The 21,830-nt window shown below is 41.4% G+C and overlaps 1 protein-coding gene across 8 annotated transcripts in view; it reads left to right on the top strand.

Annotated features, from left to right (window-relative positions):
- Nucleotides 1-21,830, top strand: part of DOCK10 (dedicator of cytokinesis 10) — a 246,665-nt gene that overhangs the window by 39,350 nt on the left and 185,485 nt on the right. For 4 of the 8 annotated variants that reach the window (XM_076005983.1, XM_076005981.1, XM_076005982.1 and 1 more), the window contains exon 1: nt 6,168-19,556. The exons of 3 other annotated variants lie outside the window; for them this stretch is intronic. In XM_076005983.1, the coding sequence (XP_075862098.1) occupies nt 19,257-19,556 (300 nt within the window). In that variant the 5' untranslated portion in view covers nt 6,168-19,256. Of the gene's footprint in view, nt 1-6,167; nt 19,557-21,830 lie in introns of those variants that run through there. One more of the 8 variants, XM_020288173.2, reaches the window with a different exon arrangement.

Below are 21,830 nucleotides of genomic sequence, written 5' to 3'. Positions count from 1 at the left end.
CCCAGGTGTTCGGGAGACTAAAGCAGGAGGATCACCTGAGCCCAGGAGTTAAAGGTTGCAATGAGCTATGATGATGTCACTGCACTCTACCCTGGGTGACAGAGCAAGACACTGTCTCAAAAAAACAAACAAAAAAACCTCCAAACATCATGTCAAGATTGTGGATCTTTTCTCTGATCCTATTAATAGTTGAGCCAGCTACACTGCTAGAGAGAATCTACTCCTAAGAGCCAGCCTTCTGGTGAAATCATGAAACAAAGGCCCACACCCACCATCAGTGAACTTAGACTCTCCCTGGGAATGTTTGCCCCAGTTTTTAACTCAAAAATATGACCTCCCTAAATTCCTTCCCATTCTCAAACAGAGATGGAATTTGCCACTGTCTCAAAATTTTCACTAGTCGTTTGTTGGTTCTTACCTATCAACCCCAGGGCAGACCACGCCGACGTGATTCTTAAATTCTGCTGTGGGTACTGAGCATCCAGCAGCATTCTGTGCCCTTGTTGGGAGTGATGGGTAATGAGATGCCATCTACTGGGTTTTCTTCCTTCCACATATGTGGGTGTATATATCCATCTGCCCGAGCATAGCATGTGTGGCCATTGTCACATTGTAATAGGTAGTCACTAAAACACCTTCTGTGTCTCAATATTCTCATCAGTTAAAGAGAGCTGAGAAGCTGATCAAATCTCAACCACTAAGGCCAAATAAATTAATGACATGTTTATCAATCAAGGACCCTAAGAAACAGAAGTGGGTGAACTTCTGCTTAAACTCACTGAAAAATCTTTGTGTTGTTGTTACTGCAGTTCTTGGCCTGTGACTGCTTTTGTTCCAGATGCCACTTAGGAACTGAAACCCGGAGAAAGAATACTATGATTAAATGATACTAAAGTTGACAGTTTTTTTCTTTTTTTTTTTTTTTGAGACAGAGTCTCGCTTTGTTGCCCAGGCTAGAGTGAGTGCCGTGGCGTCAGCCTAGCTCACAGCAACCTCAAACTCCTGGGCTCAAGCAATCCTCCTGCCTCAGCCTCCGGAGTAGCTGGGACTACAGGCATGCGCCACCATGCCCAGCTAATTTTTTATATATATATCAGTTGGCCAATTAATTTCTTTCTATTTATAGTAGAGACGGGGTCTCGCTCTTGCTCAGGCTGGTTTTGAACTCCTGACCTTGAGCAATCCGCCCACCTCGGCCTCCCAAGAGCTAGGATTACAGGCGTGAGCCACAGCGCCCGGCCTAGTTTTTTTCTTTTTATAAGGCAGTATGGCAAAAAGAAAAATGTGTTTGCCCTCCTCACAGTGGACACCAGGGGGCAGTGCTGACATAGGGAGATTTCAGAATCTGGTCAAGAAGTGGCGTCTACCCCCAGAAGTCAGATGTCATGAGGCACACAGCCTCTTGTCTTTGAAACACTCTAACCCACATTCTTCCCAAGTGCCATTTATTCGTCCTTCATGACCCAGCTCAAATATATCAGCTTCTGAGAAACCATACCTGTCCCCACTGGCTGTATTAACTGTCCTTTTCAGTCTGCTATGGTCTGAAAATTTTGTCCCCCCAAAATTCATATGTTGAAATACTAACACCTACAACGATGGCATTAGGAGGTATGGCCTTATGTTCAAGATGCCACTTATGGGACATTATAGGTCACGACGGTAGAACCCTCAGGAATGAGATTAGCGTTCTTGTAAAGTAAGCCCAGGGGAGCTCCTTGGCCCCTTCCACCATGTGAGGACACAGAAAGAAGGTGCTATCTCAGAACCAGAAAGCATCAGACACCAAATCTGCCAGTGCCTTGACCTTGGACTTCTAGCCTCCAGAACTGTGAGAAATAAATGTTTGTTGACTATAAATCACTCAGTTTATGATATTTGTTATAACAACCTGAATGACTAAGACACTGCTTCCATGGTATTTTCCTATAATAAAATTCTATTATAGGAATGCTGCTGTACACTGTTGTGTACCTCTTTTCATTCATGACTTACTAGAGACCCTAGCAGCTACTATTGACACCTATATACTTGTTGGTAAGTGCACATACCCTGAAATGTTGCCAGACTACTGCTATTCTACTATTACTAGCTAACCAATAAATTTAAAATACTGATAAGATTTCACTGTCCATAATAATCCTTGGCTGCCCAGTGTTGACACTAAACAGCACCAAAACATTGTAGTAGGTTAGCTCTTCAATTAGTACATTATTAGGCAAATTAACACAACATTTTCTAGTGATTGATTTTCTTTCTAGTAATAGCTTGAGCACTGTTTTGGGCAACTTTTCTCTGAGGGAAAGACACAGAAGTTATGGCTGGCTTATGGCGTCACTCTCCTTCCCTTTTCAATCCCTTCATCCTTCCTTACTGTTGGCATAGACGCCCTGGAGATGTTGGGAACGTGTTAAACTTCTCTTGGCATCCTAACAGGATTGCTGCTATTGCTTCCCGTGAGCTGTGGACAGGAAGTGCTCAAAACAATAGTAGTTCTTCCCTTGTTGGAGCACTCACTTTTCAGCCTACCATGTGTGGAAAGCACAATTCTATGAATGACTGTAATAAACAGAATATATATTTCTAGACAGTAGAAGTTCCAAGATTATGATTCTTTCTTTGTGTTTTTAGAAACCAGCCACACTACAACAGTGAGACTAAAGTCAAATTTTCCATGATGTATAAAGCTAGTAATGTGTATGTGTGTGTGTATGTGTGTGTGTGTGTGTGTGTGTGTGTGTGTGTGTGTGACTTGAATGATCCCAATGCTATTTTATAAATGACAGGACATAACCTTGTGGCTTAAGAAGACTCGTGATGAATCTGCTCCTTGGGGCCAACTATCTTTGCATAGAAGGTAGATGAAATTAAAATCATGTTCTCTTCCCCTTGTATATACTGTCATTTTCTAACCGAAGATCACTTGCCAATTCAGCAGTTCTGCCTTAGTGCCTAGTGACATCAGGCAGGATGTAGTGCGAAGAATGACCAGAGGGATCCTGTTGCATCACACATAATAAAGCTTTCAATCCGTGGCTGAGCTTTTCCAAGCACTTGGCATGCAATAAAATAAAATTTAATACTGACTGTTGCATGCTGTCAGATGGTAACTATCAGTTTGGAAACCTGGGAAAAGTTGCTTCTTTGGGCTTAACTTTTCCTATTTGAAATTATGGGCATTAAACCAGACAGCACTCATTGTACATTAAAGAATCCGCCAAAAAGACACAATTATGGAGTTTTGGGATAATATTTTCCCTAGAGGAAATCATATTTTATTTGAGATTTACACCAAAATATAAGCTCTAAGGGAATAGATCTCTTCGTGCCTTTACCCCCAGGGCTTTATCTCCTGGGCCCAGGAGAATGCCTGGCACAGACTAGCATTCAGTCAATATTCATTAAATGGAGAAAGAAAGGAAAAACAGAAGAAAGGAAGTGAGAGAGAAAGGAAAGGAGGGAGGAAGGAAAGTTGACATATTAATATCTCATTAAGCTGAACTTCACTCACTGGAATATCAGTGCTGGAGCAACCCGGAAGAAGGTGTTCACAAGAAGTTGAATGAACTTCCAAGAGCAACACTTTCGTAAGAGAAAACAATACCTTAGGAACTTTATCTTTTTCCCATATAAAAATCTCATGCTGGGGGCTGACTGGTGACCTTTGTAAGGGAGTTGAGTGCAGTGGGTGCCTGGAGGAAATCCCCCAGGTTTGGGAGTGAATAGGGACATAGGTGGGGAAGAAATGGGATCTTCAAACAACTCTTTCCAGTTGTCTGCCTGTGCAGGAAGGTGAAAGAATACTGTGGCCATAGAAATTTCAGGGTTGAAAGAGGTTTTATTTGTGTGTATGTGTTTATTTTATAAATGGAAGAAGCTTTCATGGTGCTAAGGAGGGAAAGCCAGTAGAGTGAAGAGGAGCAAGACCCTGGACGAGATGAGGGCGTCCCCTTCTTCTGGTCTGAAGAAGGGGAAACTCCCCCTGCATTTGACACTAATGAGAATGCAAGGGGAATATACATAAACATTTTAAAAGAACAACAGTAATACAGCTAACACCATGGTTAAGAAAGAAAACCCAGATGATTCTGAATAATTTTAGTAAAATCCATTTGCTACTTGTTCATTCATTTTTATTCGGCTGCTAATGCTGAGTTACAGAGAAGCAGAAATACAGGCAAAGTGTTAAGAAAATATAGGAATAACTCGTAATTCGAATTGGAAATTGGAAAATAGATTGCCATTTTTTCAAGTCATCTTTTTCTAGACCTTAGAATCTCAGGTTATCATGAGATTGAAAGTAATGATTATAACCAGGGTGTACTAGGAATGGAAATATGGAAATGTGTTCCCAAGTTACCAGGGGATTTGAGCCTACAGAACTTCACAGCTTTTGGAATCTACACTAGGGAAAACAGACAAGAGACTTTTGCATGGGATTGCTTTGGCTATTCAGGCTCTTTTTTGGTTCCATATGAATTTTAGGATTTTTTTTCTAATTCTATGAAAAATTACATTGGTATTTTGATAGAGGTTGCATTGAATCTGTAGATTGCTTTGAGAAGTGTGGTCATTTTAATTATATTGATTCTTCCAGTCCATGAGCATGGGATATTTTTCCATTTACTTGTATAATCTACAATTTCTTTCATTGGTGTTTTATAGTTTTCCTTATAGAAATATTTCACCTTATTGGTTAAATGTATTCCTAGGTATTTTGTTTTTTAGCTGTTGTAAATGGGATTGCCTTCTTGATTTAGTTCTCAGCTTGATTGCTGTATAGAAATGCTACTAATTTTTGTACATTGATTTTGTATGCTGAAATTTACTGAATTCATTTATCAAATCTTTGAGTCTTTTAGCAGAGTCTTTAGGGTTTCTAGGTATAAGAACTTTCTCTTTCCAATTTGGATGGCTTTTCTTTCTTTTGCCTGATTGCTCTGGCTAGGACTTCCAGTATTACATTGAATAGGAGTGGTGAAAGTGGGAATCCTTGTCTTCTTCCATTGTCTAAGGGGAATGCTTTCAGCTTTTCCCCATTCAGTATGATGTTGGCTGTGGGTTTCTCATATATGTACTTTATATTATTTTAAGGTATGTTTCTTCTATGCCTAGTTTGTTGAGGGTTTTTTATCATGAAGATATGTTGAATTTTATTGAATGCTTTTTTGCATCTATTGTGATGATCTTATGATTTTTGTTTTTAATTCTATTTATGTGGTAGATCATGTTTATGGATTTGTATATGTTGAACCATCCTTGCATCTGTGAAATAAAACACAAGTGCTTACAGGGACCAAGGCTTCGTATGAATTCCTTGGTTATAGATACCTGTAGTATGGTGGTTTTCTCAAATGCTGGTTGTAGTAGTGATATTCTGCATATTTTGAGTAGGATCTAAGCTTCCTGTGGAAGAAGCTTATCTCATTTCCAAGAGCTGTCCATTTATATCAGCAGATTTTATATTGAGTTGTACAGTTTGACCTCCAGGCCAGCAGGTGGTGCTTACAAGTAAGGGTCAGCAGCAGTGGTAGCAGTGGGTATTTTGATGTTTGTTTACTTGGAGAAGCTTTCCAGTGTATCTAATGGCAGACTGGTCTTTGAGATGCACAGTAGCCTGGGCTCCACTCTCAACCCCAGAGGTGGCAAAGCTGGGCAGAGCTGTACCTGGCTGACCCACCCACAGGTCTCCCAATGGCAGGTGCAAGCACCAACCCTGATAGGGTGGTGGGGGAGTGGCATAGACACTAACATTTCCTTGGTTATGAATGTAGCCTTGGTGTGGCGGCTTTCTCAAATACCAGCTGTAGTAGTAATGCACTGGGTGAGTGAATGGGCTCAAGGCCTTCTTATGTGCCAGGGTGGTGTGAGCAATGGTGGTAGCTAAGGCAACCCAAAGCTTTCTTCCTTCCTGGGCTCTGTGCAATTGTGCCAGCAGATACTGCATTAATAATATGCTGTGCAGGTTGACCTCTTGGCCTGTAGGTGGAGCTTGCAGGAGAGAGCTAGCTGCAGTGGTGGCAGTGGGATTTATGCTTGGCCTTTTTTAACCAGGGGAGGTACTCGGATGCCCCAGGCAATGGGAAGGGCCATAGAACTCTCAGGGGGCCGGGTCCCACGTTCGGCCATTAAAGTGGGTGGGAGGTGGGAGGTGGGGGAGCAGAGCCCTAAGGAGGCTGGGTCGGGCCAGCCTGTGTTCAGGCTCCCCAGTGGCAGGCTCCAGCGGTGGTCCCAACAAAAGACAGTTCTCTGGCTGCTGGGGCAAGGGTCCAGGGAGGGGTGGAGTTGCATCTGCCACACCAAACAGTCCACCTGGGGAGAGAGGAGCAGCCTGGGTTCCACGGCCCAGCAGGTAGGAATGGGACCCATCTAGCTCCCACCTGCGACCCGCAGATCTCCTTGACCTGGCAGATCTCCCACCTGTGGCCCGCAGCTGGCAGCAAACTGAAACGGCCAGTTGAGTCCCAAATAGCCTGTGCTCAAATCACAAAATTGCCCCAGGCTGCAAGACTCCCTGTCCGGGAAAGAAACTGCGGTTGCCAGGCCACACCCCTCCCCGACAGGGCCCATGAACAGGGGACACCGACTCCAACACCCACAGCGCAAGCCACTCCATGCTTGCCTCTCCGTTCCAGCTGTAAGATCTCATCCCTGCGCATCATTAGATCACATATCTCAGTTTGGAGCCTCTCCCAAGAGAGCCAGGGTCTGGGAGCGTACACGAAGCACTCCCCCATGCCTCTCCTTCTCCTCACACACTCCCCACCGCTCACCAAGTCCAGTGCCGGTGGAGGAACTCCGCTGAGTCCCGGGCTGCCCAGTGGGAACTATGTCATGCAGACAGTCCGCCTCCCAGCTCCCAAGATCTGCGGTTTCCGCCAGACCCATGGTGCGGGCTGCCACTTGCCGCTTCTCCAAAGTATGCAAAGCTTATTTCACTTTTTCAATGAGCTCCTGTGTTCTTTCTTGGATAAAAGTTTCACATTGTGAATCTCTACACACTATTTTGCTATTTCCAAGTGGGTATGGTGCACTAAAAAAAAAGCCTCTAATTTGCCATTTTGGGGGGAAGGGGACCCACATTTATTTATACATTGTGTGTGCGCATGCGCATAAATTTGCTTTGTAAACTAAAGGGAGAGCTGGAGAAAGTGACTAGAATGATGTAACATATACACGAAACAAACGGCTGGAAGGAAGATCTTTTCTGCTGACACTGGACGTGTACCAATGACCTCTTCCCAGGCAGCTCTCAACAAATGTTACTGATGACATTACATTGTGTGTCCAGCATACTACGATAGAAGCTGCTAGAAAGAAGCAATCTCTATTGTGGGTATATTGTAGTGAGCACTGTACCTGACATATCCAATACCTGTAAGAGAAACTAGAAGGAAAACCTTTCCAGTTGATAGTACTTCCCACTTTTTGGAGAGGGTAATGACTGGCACTTACTGATCTTTTAGTGCTGCGTGGCGCCATGCTAAACCTTTTATCTGTGTTCTCTCACTTAATTCTCCCGAGGTAAATGGGAAGGTAGAGAGGAGTTAAGTAACTTGCTGAAGCTAACCAAGCTGGTAAGAGGCAGAACTGACTTTCAAGTCCAAGCTGACTTTTGCTAGGGTCCTCCTTGACCAGGACATGTATACCTCTGATGACAATGTGAAACATTGTTTTTAAACTTATATCACCATTACCTTCAACAGAGGAGGGTCATAGTATAAATTGATAGATATTCTTTTAAAATAAATCTTGTATATTAAATGAATTATAAAGTAATCTAAAATGTCACTATTTTCATTCATAGACTTGTAGTGATAGACTTTGTTTTAAAACCAAAGCATATTCATAGGAAATTCTTTCTCCTTATCTCTATATTGGGTGGAGATGAGACCTTTATTAAGATTGCATTAACAGTTTTTGCATTCCCTTCAGAAATGTAATAGGAGCATACCCTGATCACATACATTTCTAAAGACCTAAGAGCACATGCAGTTGAATTTGGGAAATTTTGTATATGACCAGGTTTAGGGGATTTTCAAGGTAGAAGCAGCACCAGCATGGTGGCTGGGACCAGGCCCCCACCTAACCCAACAGCCCTAGTAAAAATCTCCCCTTAAACTGCAGCTTTGGCCCCTGGCAACTTGGCCATGTTGGGTGGCAGACAGAGTGGACTTGAGGAGTGCAGGGGACAAGGATAACTTCTATAGTCAAAATTAAGTTCCCTTTCATTATGAATTGTGGGTCTTTCTCATACTGATTTCCTCTGTACTTGAAAAGAAGACAGGATAACAATACTTTCCCCAAAGGGTTGAACAGAAATGTCCTGTATTCTGTCTTGCATTCTTGTGTTCTAAAATGCTGGAAGCCAAGTGACTTTTCCACTACAGGAGGTTTTCTGTTTTTCCATGATTGCTAATGCCACCCTGTAAGAAAAGGCACAATTGACTCACTTAGTCAGTGACTGTGAACTATGGACGTTCTTGAGTTCATCTCATAAACAGTAGAGCTTCTCTTTTGATTGGGTTCTTCCTATGCCCCAGGTCCTGTGTTTATTCTTTCATTTATACTATCTCATTTACTCCTTGTGATCATAAAAGAATCTTATATAACATACTATTATTATCCCCATTTCACCAATGTGGAAACAAAGATCAAAGGGTCATTTTCCAAGGAGTCACAAATCCAGGAAATGGTAAATTCAGGTCTGGGACAACAAAATAATTATACCTCCAAAGAAATATACCAAAGAGAGACGAGCTGAGCTTCCTATTATCCCTTCCATTAACCTGTGCTCAAGGCATTGCTGTCTATATATTAGGGCCATTTGGGGTGATTGTTCTGGCCACTTGGCTGGGTCTAGAGAGGGAGCAGGCAATGACTCTGTCTCCAAATTAAAGAAATGAGTTTGGTTGGACTTACTTCCCCTCCCTTATTCCCACTTCTTTCCCCTTCCCCCTCACTTTTCGGAGTGCGTCCGTCTGTTTTGCAATACTATTAGTGATGTTCACTATAGCCTTTAAAAAATATTCCCCATATTAGTAGGGAAAATGTGGTATACACCAGCAACAATTCTCCTTGTCTTCACCTCTACCCTGAAGTCCAGACAATGATCATTGGTGTTCTCTGAATCTTATAGTTAGATAAAACTATTCCATCCTAGACCTAGAAGGAATCTGAGAGCATCTGTTCTACCCCTCATTTTATAGACTTAGATCCAGAGAAAGAGGTGATGACACTTGTCTGAAATCCTAATTAGTGTCAGAGCCCAAACACCACTCGCTGCTTTTCCCACCACTTCACCCAAGAAGGAAGGCTGCACATGTCCTCTTGGGGAACTCCGGTGGCTTCGTTTATCAATAGCATCAACCGGAGATAATAGGAACAAAAAACTTTTAAGAATCTACATCCTGCAGTTTAGGTTTTAAAGAGAAGCTGAACATTATCTTATTGAGTTAATCTTTTGACCATTGCCTGCCCCTCCTCTGCCTGCTGGATTTAAATCTCAGTTATTCCTCATTTCCTTTCAAAAGCCTGGAGCTGGGTGCTTTGCACCAACCCTAAAATGATATGTTGGGCTACTCCCCTGAGTACTGGCAAAGAATGTAAAGTTGAGATCCACCCAGGCTGGCATCATCCTTTTCATCTTCACATTGATTTGCAAAGAACATTGTAAATGACTTAAAAGACTGCCGTTTTCACGTTTGGAAAGCAATTCATGATTATCATAAACTAGATTTAACTTGGAATGTTTTGGATGTGGGTGGTTAATTCCTGCCACAATTCAAAGGGGGAAAAAATGAACATAGAAAATAAAATAGAACAAGTACTGAAAGTACAGTTAATAGTTCATTTATCCAATATTATCTGAGAATATTTTTCACATAGCCAACTTTTGAAGGTAACATAATTTACCCAATTTGATGACTAAACCTTTAAAAATCAAAGGCAGTCGTTGTTGGAAATTTTATCTGGAATATGTCACAAATTTCTCTCTCCTTAATCTATGGCCACTGGACATAATTTGGCTTTCCCTGGTGCATCAGTGTCACTGTGCCACTTATTATCGTACCGGGCTAGAACACCGTGCAATTTATATCGACCTTTATGGTGCTTATGGCCCCCAACGTGGATTAGTCCCAGATACCGTGGATATTGATTTCTTCTGTGTTTTTGTTTTGTCAGATTGTCTATTGTCTGTCTCTTCCTTTTGTGGCTGGCTCATACCTTTAAGTCAGCCTGACTCAGCCATGCACCCTGGGCCCACTGGCTGCTGAAGAGGAAACTTCCGGCCCTGCCAGCCTCTCTCTTGACCTTGCCATTTCATTCTAGTGCCAGGGTTCTCTCTTTTGCTGGAGTTACTGTTTACACATCACTTTATTGGCTTTGAGCCTTGAATTGCAGCACTGTTACTTATCCTCTTGGACACCTACTTAGAATAACAATGATAGTAATAAAATACTATCTCTAGCTCTAATAATAATAGTGGTGAAAGAAAGGTAGCATCTATTGTCTATGACAGTGTTCTGAACTAAGTGCCTTTATTACAACTCTGTAGAAGACTTTATCTGTCATTGGCCAGTTGAGGAATATAAAGCTCAGAGAATTAACGTGATGTTCTAAGACAATGCCACTAGGATTCAAATTTAGGTGGGTCTATTCAACTCCAAGCTCATGTTCATTTTTCTGAATCAGGCTGGAATAATGTACCTTCATTCTTGCCCCAGGTATACAGCCCCGGCCCCATCTGGTGGCCGAGTCTTGATCGGCTGGCTTAATAGCAGGACCCACTACAACCCTTTGAAGAAGTTGACAGCACAGCTACCTCTTCAGCAGGGACGTTCTTCTGGTTCCTTTGTCTGCTTCCCAGTCCCACTGGATTAGAGCAGGTCAGAATTACATTGCTTTTGGTCAAAAGCCATTGCAAGCTTAGCTCAGCAATCTCTTTAGAATCCTGAGTAAGGAAAAGGTGTAAACCGTAATGGTACGAGGACCTCTTCTCTAAGCCACTCCCATAAGCGTCATAGAATGAATCATGTGCCATCTCTTTCTGGCTCTGCGGAAGTCTTTTCTGTTCCTTCTGAGGACTTGGCTGTGATCAGAATAGTTGAGGTTGCAAAATGAGAGACCTTAGGATAAGTGAGGCATTGTTACATCAGTTCAAATTTGTTTACTTATGGAAAAGGACTGGGAAGAGGTTATGGAACTTGTGTCACATTGTCATGGGAGCTAACTTCAAAGCAAAGAGGAGGCATTTCTAACACCATCATCCACAGAACATTGTGCACCCCTGGGCAAGAAAGAGTCAGGAGATAAAAAAAAATACCACTTGGGGAAGAAGTGGGGAGAAAGCAAGCAATGTCTAAAAGTCCTTAGATCTAGTAATAACTAATAGGTACTGAATACTTACCATGTGCTGGTACTAGGCCAACCACTTGGTGTGGCTATTCCATCCTTGTGTATACTCATTCATTTTACAGATGAGGAAACCGAGGCTTAAATTTTTTGCTCAAAGTCATAAAGATAATAAGTGGCTCCACAGAGATTTAAAATTTCACAATCTGCTTCCTGATCCTTTGCTTAGCTGCTACACTATCTACCTTCTATTAAGAATAAGAAAAACTTATTATGAGCTGAGAAGAATTCAATCAAACATAAACACCTGAGAAATGTAAGACATTAATGGAACATTTAAATTACCCATGCACTCTGCAGGAAGCTGATTTAGAGAGCAATGAAGGATAATTTTCTGATGCATCTAAATGTACCAACAAAAGAATAGTCTGCCTTTGAGCTGCACCAGTGCCAAAGGTAGGAACATGACAATAAGGGAGAGCTTGGCGATAGCACATGTATTTTAAAGCGAAAGAACAATGTGCTTGTTTCCGATGTGATTAATTGTACAAGTCAATAAATGTCAGCAGGTGGAAAGATGTCTTGAAAGAGGAGGCCACTATAATTAAGTGAAAATAAAGAAAGAGAAACTGAATGAAAAGAACCCTACAAATCACAGATGTGGAAATAAGAGGTCATGGGTTACCATTAAAATAGACTTAAATCCCAAGTGCTTGAGTAGCTAGGAGAGGCAAAGATGCAAGCTGATAAAGGGTAAAGGGCCTTAGGGAGAATCACTTCACTGGACTGCGTTTTCCACTTTTCAGCTAGGAAGACACCAATTAACTCCTTCCTAGCCATTTAATTGCATTCAGACCTGAGGGGACTTACCCATCTGGAAGCAGACACAGAAAAAGATTCTCGCTAATCTTGTCCTGGAAAATGACCAAATCTCATGACCTGGTTTTACTTGACTTAGGGCAAAATCCCCTGTCACTTTTAATCTATGGGAGTTCTCCTCCTTTGTGTCACTTTTGTGTGGGAACAATTGCTGAGCCTCTGGAAAATTTACAAAGAAGCCAACATGATTAAGAACTCGATGATGATGTGATGATGCTGCTGATGATATTTTTATTACCTGTTGATTGATTCATTCATTCCACAAATCATTACTGAGCTCCCATGCTATAGCTTAAATAAGCAGATGGAGGTTTACTACCCTTTGTCTTGCTCTCCAGGTTTTTTCCCATCACATGACTCCGCAGAGAATACTTATGGGGGAGAAGGAAGATGCAATAAGGATTGTGAGGCAGTTGAGCTCACACCAACTTGGCGTCCCCCCAGATCCTCACCTAGCCCAGGAAGGCAGGTGGCAGGTTCCCTGTGCAGCAGTGATGTGTCCAAGCTGTCAGCCGACTCTCCAGGACACCGGGTCAGCCTCCAGAGGATTCGAGAAAGCAGCCTCTTTGAACATGGGCAGCCATGTCCAGGCTCGCAGGGTGTACTTGGGGTGGTGGCCTCATTCTGGTTGGACCCAAAGCAGCCTCTTTTCTGGGGGCATTTTGGTGTTAAGTAACATCTTACATCATATAGGGGGCGATAGTGAGTAACAAAGGGAGCCAGTCATATTTCTGCACTCCAAATGTAGGCTTTGATAGCCAACTTGGGTACTTGAGTCATTTCGGCCAGTGAACACTTCCCACAGTAAACACAATCTATTTTTTTTTAAATTCTATTATCAAATTTATTACATTTAGAAGTGCGTTAAATTCTCATCAAAATGCAGTTTAAATCATCACCTTAAAGAAATCTGCCAAGACTGCTAGCTACCTTCTGAAACTGTTATTCAAGTAAAAAAAAAAAAAAATCACAAACTTTCCTGTAAAGGATAAACAAGCTGTTAAAGTAGTGGTTGCCCCACTACTCCCCGCTGCATGCCAAAGATGTTTCTGATATAAACCTACCTTTGGAAGATACAAGGTTTACTTGGCACCAATTTGAAATTCAGAATTGGTTATAATGTGCTCAGACTCTGGAGCCAGACTAGCTAAATTCCAATTCTGGTTCTGCCACTTACTAGCTGTGATTCTATGAGGAAATCATTTAACTTCTCTGTGCCTCAGTGTCCTCAACTGTAAAATGGGGATGATCATCACACTACCTCACAGAGGGAAGCGTAAATGAATCAATATGTGTAAATATTAATTAGAACTGTGCACATAGTGCTATGTAAGGGTTGCTTTCTTAGTGGTATCATCATTGTCATAGTTATTTATTGAGCACATGCTCCAAGGTGGGTGCAGGGTATGTAGTGAACAAAGTAAGCCCACTCCTACATCTTATAGAGGGGGGAGACATGATTTAAAAATTAAATCAATCACAATGTAATTACAGCTTGTGTGTTAGGAAGGAAACCCACAGGGTGCAGTAGTGAGGACTAAGGTTCAGGGGTGTGAGGGAAGACCTGTTTGAGGTGGCTTTTCCGGGGCAGTATCACATTTAACCTGAGCCTGGAGGCTGAGAGGGAGGAAACCAAGCCTCTGTTATTACCATTAGCAGAGGCAGAGTTACACTTGCTCACTGAATGAGTATGATGGGCCAGGTTCTATATTGGCCTTCTCAGTTACTTTCACCATGCTGAAAGTGTAAAATCCTTTACACTTTTACAGCAGATACTATTGAGGCTCAGAGAGAGTAAGTGACTTGCTAAAGAACACACAGCTTATATGTGGCAGAACCTTGCCTGCAGCATGAATCTCTCTGACTCCGAAGCTCACTGTGAGCTTTTCCGCTGTGCTCTGCTGGCTGCCTCTTCCAACAGGCTGCCATCAGGACAAGCATCTAAGTAGGCTTGAACCATGTTGCTGGGTACGTATTGACTGCAGGTTCCGTCAGTTTCTCCATAAATTAGTCCAAATGTAAGGTGGTATCGACTTAGTTTGGGGAGCCAGTGTGCCCTTCCTTCTGGCTCTGGGAACAGGGAGAGGAAGAACATGTGAGTCCCCTCCATCACTTGGTCAGACTGACCACTAGGTTCGCTGTTGTGCCAGTTGTAGTCTTTATTTCGGGATGTGTAAGCCAGTCTGGCAGGCAGGCTGGATACAGGCCTCCAGGACCACTGGCCAAAGACAAAATAATGAGGGAGTTTCTCAGGTGCTGACACCTGTGCTAGGTATTCTGGAAACACCCTTCTTTGGAGAGCAGTTGTCAGGTGCTCTAGTGTTCTGTCTGTGCTGGGGGAGGGGGCAGTCCTTTAATTCCTTTCTCACATCCAGTCCCAACTTTCTCAAGCCTGGGGTCCCCTTCTGGGCTCTGCTGAGAGAAATGGCTGCCATCAGCTTCATCCTCCTCCTGTGCATGTAACTTGTTCCTAAGTTCTTCATTTTGGATTATTATTAATCAGTGTGATCATATTCACCTTTCATCCTTCAGAAATACTCAAAAATTCTCATCTACTGAGAAGTCCCTCTATCTTTTCTCATTTTGGTAATCAATATATTCCCTTTTATACTGTTTTGTTGTCATTTCACTTGGATTTGGGGAAGAAGAGAGGTAAATAGATGTGCTCCATGCAACTTCCTTGGACTAGAAGTCAGGGCCGCTGGACTCCAAAGCTGGTGGAAACCATGTTCTGCTGGCCAGAGGGCGGGCAGGGGCAGTGAGAAGCAACTTCTCAAGTGACTCATGAACATTTGTGCTTTGGAAGCAGGGAGGAAAGCGGAGTTAATTCAACCTTGGGGGGGTTGAGAAACTTTCTCTGGGAAGGTGATGATTCACTCAAAGCTTCATTGTTAGAATTATGTTTTCCCAGGCAAGGTCTTTGTATTTGTTCGCTAGGGCTGCCCTAACAAAATACCATAGACTGGGTGGCTTAAGCAGCAGAAATTCATTTTCTCACAGTTTCGGAGGTTGGAAGTTCAAGATGAAGGTGCCATTTGGGTTGGCTTCTGGCGAGGGCTCTCTCCCTACCTTGTAGACAGCTGCCTTGTCACTGTGTCCTCACATGCCCTCTTGATTGTGTACATGTTGGGAGGAGACAGATCTGGATTGGGCCCCCCCTCCCACATGATTTCATTTAACCTAAATTACCTTCTTAAAGGTCTTATGTCAAAATACGGTCACCTTGTGGGATCTGGACTTCAACATATGAATTTTGGACAGGGGGACACAATTCTACTCTCAGAAGCTTTCCATAAAATTCACTTCATAAATAAGTTTGAATCATGACCCTATCAGGATCTTAAAATAGTAACCAGCCACTTACAGTGTGTGAAGCAATGAAACCAAGTTATACAATATCAGGGAAGCCCAAATCACTTAAAGTTGATCTTGTTAGGCTTCATTTCTTGAGTAAAAATAGTTTTTCTAAGTTCATCTTTGTTTTTACAATACAACCTTTGTTTTTAATATTAGCAGTAGCTTTCAGTGTACCTGACACCTTTTAAAAGTGAGCAGAAAACCTCACCCCACCCGAGCATTTCAGAAGACTCAGATATGCCCGGTCTTTTGGGGAGAGAATAACAAGGGCTTCACACTCCATCATGCCCAAGCACGGTGCAGTTCAACACAGTCAAGATAGATTTAGATATCTCAAGCTAGAGTAAATATATAGATTTAGATATATAGCTCTTACATAATTTAACAAAGCTGGGAAAGTCCAACACTTTCAATAAGCATTATTTATTTAAATTAAATATGCATTTCCTTGCCCATTGCAAAAAGATCTTTGGACATACTATCCTAATGGTGGAAATATCTATATCTAAAGCCAAATATTCTTGGGCCAAAAGATTTTTGAAAACTACTCTGAAAACTAAATTCTCCTATCGGGATTTGTTGACATGGGATGAACAGCCTACCAGGTAAATAGTCCCCTGAGACAGGAGCTAGAGCCCTGCTAGTATTCAAGGCTATTTTGAAGATTTTTTTTTCCTGTCCCTTCATTCACTTTTCCTTTTTTGCCTCTTCACCCTCCTTTTACTTTCTGGATGGGCTTACTTTTTTTCCCTCCATTTATCTTTCTCCTTGGTCAATAAGGTGTCAAAAACATCTCCCTCTACACCTCCTTCTATTTCCTGTGTACACTAAGGCTACTCCTTATCTATATAAATGGCTTTCTCTTCTTTGAAACAAACATGTTTTTCACTGTATGCAATTTAAGATTTCATAAGCACTGAATGAATTTATATATATTCAATAACATATGTAATATAATATAGTATAATATACATTTAATGACCCAGAATGAAATCTAGTTCCTAACACTTCTTTGGAAAATTTAGCCTTACAAATATTGTCAGTGACGTTATTTCCTCATGTAGGATAGTAAATTAAAAATCTTGCTCCTAGCATTTTACATTTAATAAATATCTTATTGAATCATGAAATAAGACCCAGCTAGGGGACGGAAGCAGACAAGAGAGCAAAGGAGAAGCTCCAAAAGTCATTTATTAGCAAGGCCATGCACATTTGTTGTTGGGAAGCCAAACTAATGATTCATCTTTTTAATAGTTCAAAGAAAAATAGCAGACATTTGCTTAAGACTTTATATCTCATTTAAAAAAAATATTTCTTGTGTATGAACATGTATGCTAAATATGAGGGAGAACATGGCCATGTCTCTTTGTGTAGATTTCCACCCCCTACGACACGACCCCAGCTTAATTTACTATTTAAAACTTAAGAGCTCAGAACCCAAAACCCTTTCTTGCAACTGTGCTGTGTGTTTGAAATTTTTCATGAGAAACTGTTGACGACATGTCCAACTCTTCTTTCCTATTTAATCTTTTTCATTTCTTGGCCATGCATAACTGTAGTATTTATTGAATTCCAAAGAAACAGTCCCTTAATTTGATAATAGAGGATAAAGAGAGAGAAGGAGAGAGGGAAAGAGGAAGAATATTGAGAGTCCCTCAGCAGCCCATCAGTAACAAGGGTGAATTCCTCAGAGGCAAACAGATGATCAATGAAAACAGGATTCTAATAGCTAGAAAGCATCTCATTTGTTTCCCTGAAGACTTTGGCATCTGCCAAAACATCTGACTCCAAAAGCCACCCCAGGGGTTAGCCAGATTTAGAGAGGGATGCCTGGAAAGGAGTTTGGGTTGTGAAGTGCATCTTCCCTGCCAAGCCCATGGAATGCGTCTAGGGTATCTATCTTCTCTCTCCAGCTTCTCGTTGGAGCTGGTGGGATATTCCAGCCTTTCCAGTCAGCAACTCGCTACATTTGAGCTGCAAAGTCACGAGCAGATGATCAGAACCTAAGGTAGTGATGGGAGAACAATATGCTATGGGGTACGGAAGTGGGAGTGGGTGGGTGGGGATGAGTGAGGGTGTACAGGGAGCCCAGAGGAACACCCCTGTTTGAAAAGACACCCTCATAAACATGGCAGCCCACGCCGTGCTTCCTCTCTGGTGGACACCATTATGTATAGATATTCGATACACACAAGCCAGACAGGCTACACTGTAGCCTCCCCTCAGTAAATGCCCTGCTTGTTTGGAGTAAAAATGGTTTAGATTAGCAGCCAGGCACTCTGACAAAGGTCCAGAGGGAGTTAGGGGACTTGCCAGCGCCATTAGCATTTTTTTCTTCCTTTTCCAGCAGCACTAAAATATGTTTGCTCAAAACAGAGAGAAATGAAAATCTACTGGCAGTCAGTACCTCTTAAAAGAAAAGAAAAAGAAACATGTTTTACTTCTCTGGCAAACATACCCATTAAAACGATGCAGTGTTGTGACAGATTACTGAGCCATGAATGCCTAATTGAGCATGATACTAGATGCTTCTGAAAAAGCAGATTGACTGAGGCTGGGGCAGCCACACCTTGTGGCAAAACAAACTTTCCCCAAACTTCCTGCTGCACCCTTCACACTGAGTAGCCCAGAAACCAAAGAAAACATTTTTTTTTCTTTGAATCTCTGAGAGTTACACTGGAAGAATTAGCTTGGCAGAAAGAGCCCGACATTGAAAATTCTTTTGGGAATTTCATACTTTCCTCATTTGTAAGCAAAATCCATTTTCCATGAGATATTTTTAGTGCAAGCATCCCCTGTTGTCCTATTCTCTTTCAGTATACCATTAGATCTTGAGGCCATTCCAGATGGGCCACATGATTTCCAAGCCTCTCTCTTTGGTTCCTTCCTAAGTGACTAGTCTCACAGGAGTCACAGAATACTAGACTCTTAACTACCAGAAACCTCAAAGTCCTTTCCGAGGCTTGAATTCTTATTGACAGGATGTTAAAATGCTTTACAGCTGCTTTTTCTAAGAGGTCAGATTGGCGGAGCTGGCTGAGTGACCTCAGCAATGGAGATATTTTCAGCCCTGCGAGCCGCCTATGTAAATATAAAAATGTATTAGGCTGCAGAACTGTATGTGTGGGAACAGAACAAGCATGCTATTGAAAGGAAATCGCAGAGGAACGCTGGTGTCTCTCACGTGGGTTTGGTTAATGCGTGCATACTTTTGATAAATCGTCTTGATTCAGAGTACTCTACATTTGAGATGAGCCAATTTCATTTCTGGGACTTAGGAGCTAGGAAAAGTAAAACCCCAATCACTTAGTGAGATGTCCAGCCAAATTTCCTACAGGAAGTGTTTACGTTTTTAAAAGCCATCATTTTTACTCTTTACATGATGCTCATTTGCCTCAGGAAAAATGTCAGTGTTGAAGTCAGATTTTCAGCTGGTTTAATTTGAAAAAGAGTAATTTATTTGTGTGTCTGGGTGGGAAAGATAGATTTATTCCGACCTCTGAAAGAGGAATCGAAGAGCGTCATTCTAATGGACAGGAAACATGCTCTCAAAATGAATTGAGAAATACTCTCCGGGCGAACTGCTCTAATATTCCTGAGTGTGTTCGGTTTCCGTGGATCAGATCTTCCCCATCTCTGCATCCAAGCTATTTGGCCTTGATCAGATGATCAGAGCTCAAGGAAGTGATTGGAGAGTGAGCCGGCTGCAGCTGCAGTGTAGGCTGTTTTCAGGGACAAGGAGCCACTGTTTTTCAAACATAGCATCAACACAGAAGTTATTTTGTGGGCTCCAGGATGCAGCGATGGGCTGCACTGCCAGCATTGTTCTGCTTCAAGCTTTTCGTTCTGTGGTCCAGAGGAGCTGTCCACACATTTGCAGACGACGCCAAGAGGAACCATCCCACGAAATTGTGCCTCTGGAAAGTGACGATGAAATGAGTAGACCCCGAACCCTCATCATAATGGTATGGTATCCGTGGTAAAGCAGCCTCGGTTGGCTGAGCTGTTATGATAGGAGAGGTTGCAATTTAAGGGTTTTGGTGTTCAGCTTTCAATAAAGACATGTGGGACCTAGAGTTTACTACTGTGCTATACTGTTGGAGGAAAACCTTTCAGAACTATTCCTATCATCCAAAAAGCAGATTTTCTTTCTCTTAAATCCTTCATGAAAATGTGAAGTTTATGGATCTATCAGAGATTCTCTTCTGCCTAATGTTTTGTATGTTGTTATCAACTTGTGTGCAGAAAAAGACAGAACATTTTGGAGGTGGTTTAATTTAACGGCTTCTATTTTGTAACTGTAATTTGAGAGAAGAGCCCAAAATGGATATTTTTCTATCAAGTTGTATAGAAGCTGGGAGTTTTATCTCTAACTTCAAGGTACTGGAGGCTTTTATTTCTGACTCTGCAATGGAAATGCCTTTCCAAAATGCTTAACTTAAAATCAGAATAAAGTATTGAGGATCTTGTGGAATGCATGGTGTTTTCATTAGAAAGCTGTTTCTTGCCATTTGTCAAATTACATTTTTGTATGTGCTTTAATTGTGATAGACAGTGTTGCTCCTTTTCTGAGCATCTGTTTGATCAGCAAGAATAAATTAGAGGATAGTTTTTCCTGACTTTAGATTTGAGAGATCTGCTTAGTCACTGAAATCCTTTGTTAGGGTATAGGTGATATACTAAAGTTTCCAAAATTGGGGAGGTATTAAAGTCTGGGTGGCTTCAGCACAATCGACTTTTTTCTCTTAGATTTCAATGTTCAGATTTCAAGGATGTAGTAAATAATGAATGAAAAATACCTGTTACACTAAAAGTTTTTAAGTGAAAGTCATTTGGCTTGGGCTATGCCTCTGAGTGACAGCATACTAAGCTATAACATTTTATTCCAACTTCTTCAACAAATCAATATTTGATTTTCAAAAAGCAATACTGTCCTTCAACTAGTGGGCTATGATTATCTCTAAGCGGAAACACTAAGTTGGAACAATTTCATACTTAATTTGTGAAAACCTGTAAGTTTCTACAAATTAAATTTAAAAGGATTTGAGAGAGTTCAAAAGTCAGAGACCTTTGTTTTTCAAGTTTGATTCTTGTTAATAACATGAAGACATCCTATACCTGTGTGTATTGTCATGCCTCATCAGTCATTAAAATAGTCATTTCTTTTCTAATTATAATAGTTAGGCTACAACATTTTGCAGCTAGAAATTTTCAAAAAAAGTATACCACCAAATAACTGAGAAGTTAAAAAACTATTCACTTAATAACAGTTTCTTATTGTTTAAGGATTCTTTTGATTTATATAGTACCTTTGTTGACATTAAATGGGGTGATGAAGAATTTACTGTGGAAGAAAGTAGAGGTTCAGAAAGGTTGGGTATCTTATCACACGCCTACTCAATGCCAAAACCTCAAATCACACTTAGATAAATGATTCTAAAAGCCACTGTACTTTCTAGAAGTGTTTACACTTCTAATGAAATAATGATAAAGCTGATGAACGGAATTTTTATGAGAAGTCTAAGGAAATCTTGGACTACTCAGAGTAAAACGTGTTCATACAAAGTCATTGTGCATTTTTTGGAAATTTTCTCTGGGGCCACTCCAAAATTCACACATTTGATAATTATTATCTTGCAAGCCCACTATGGGCCAGGCACTGTTCTGGGTACTTGGAATCCACCAGTGAACAAAACCTTCAAAGATCCCTGCCCTAAGTTACAAAGTTATAAGGTGATAGCACATTTTGCAAATCTTGTTGCTATGGCAATGCCATACTAGAGTTGTGATACTTAATGTACAAACTTAAGTTGAAAATATTTCCTATCTTCCAAGACAGTGGTTTGAAAATTTTAGTGTGTTTCAAAATCATCTAGGAGTTATTCGTGCAGATTCTTGAGCTCCAAAGACTCTATATGAGAATGTCTGGAGGGAATCTGCCCAGGAATCTGCACTCATCTGCTAAACCCAGCGCCCCAAGTGCCTCTGATGAAGGATTGCCTTGGGTGACACTCTGAAAAACATAGCTCTGGACAATGAAAATCTAAACCCCCCTCCTTCAACCTGATGTTCTTGTATTTGCTAATCATCTTACTCTGGCTCTAAGTTTCTGAATAAATTTTGTTTCTGCTCACCTTCCCATTGCCCATTAGTTGCCAAATTTTGTATATTGATTTTTTTTTTTTTTTGTAAGATCACAGACCCTGGAGCCAGAGCATCCAGGTTGGAATCTCAACTTT

The sequence above is a fragment of the Microcebus murinus genome, chromosome 8, assembly GCF_040939455.1.
Source record: "Microcebus murinus isolate Inina chromosome 8, M.murinus_Inina_mat1.0, whole genome shotgun sequence".
In the NCBI taxonomy this organism is placed as follows: domain Eukaryota; kingdom Metazoa; phylum Chordata; class Mammalia; order Primates; family Cheirogaleidae; genus Microcebus; species Microcebus murinus.
This window is presented reverse-complemented; position numbering and strand designations above follow the sequence as displayed.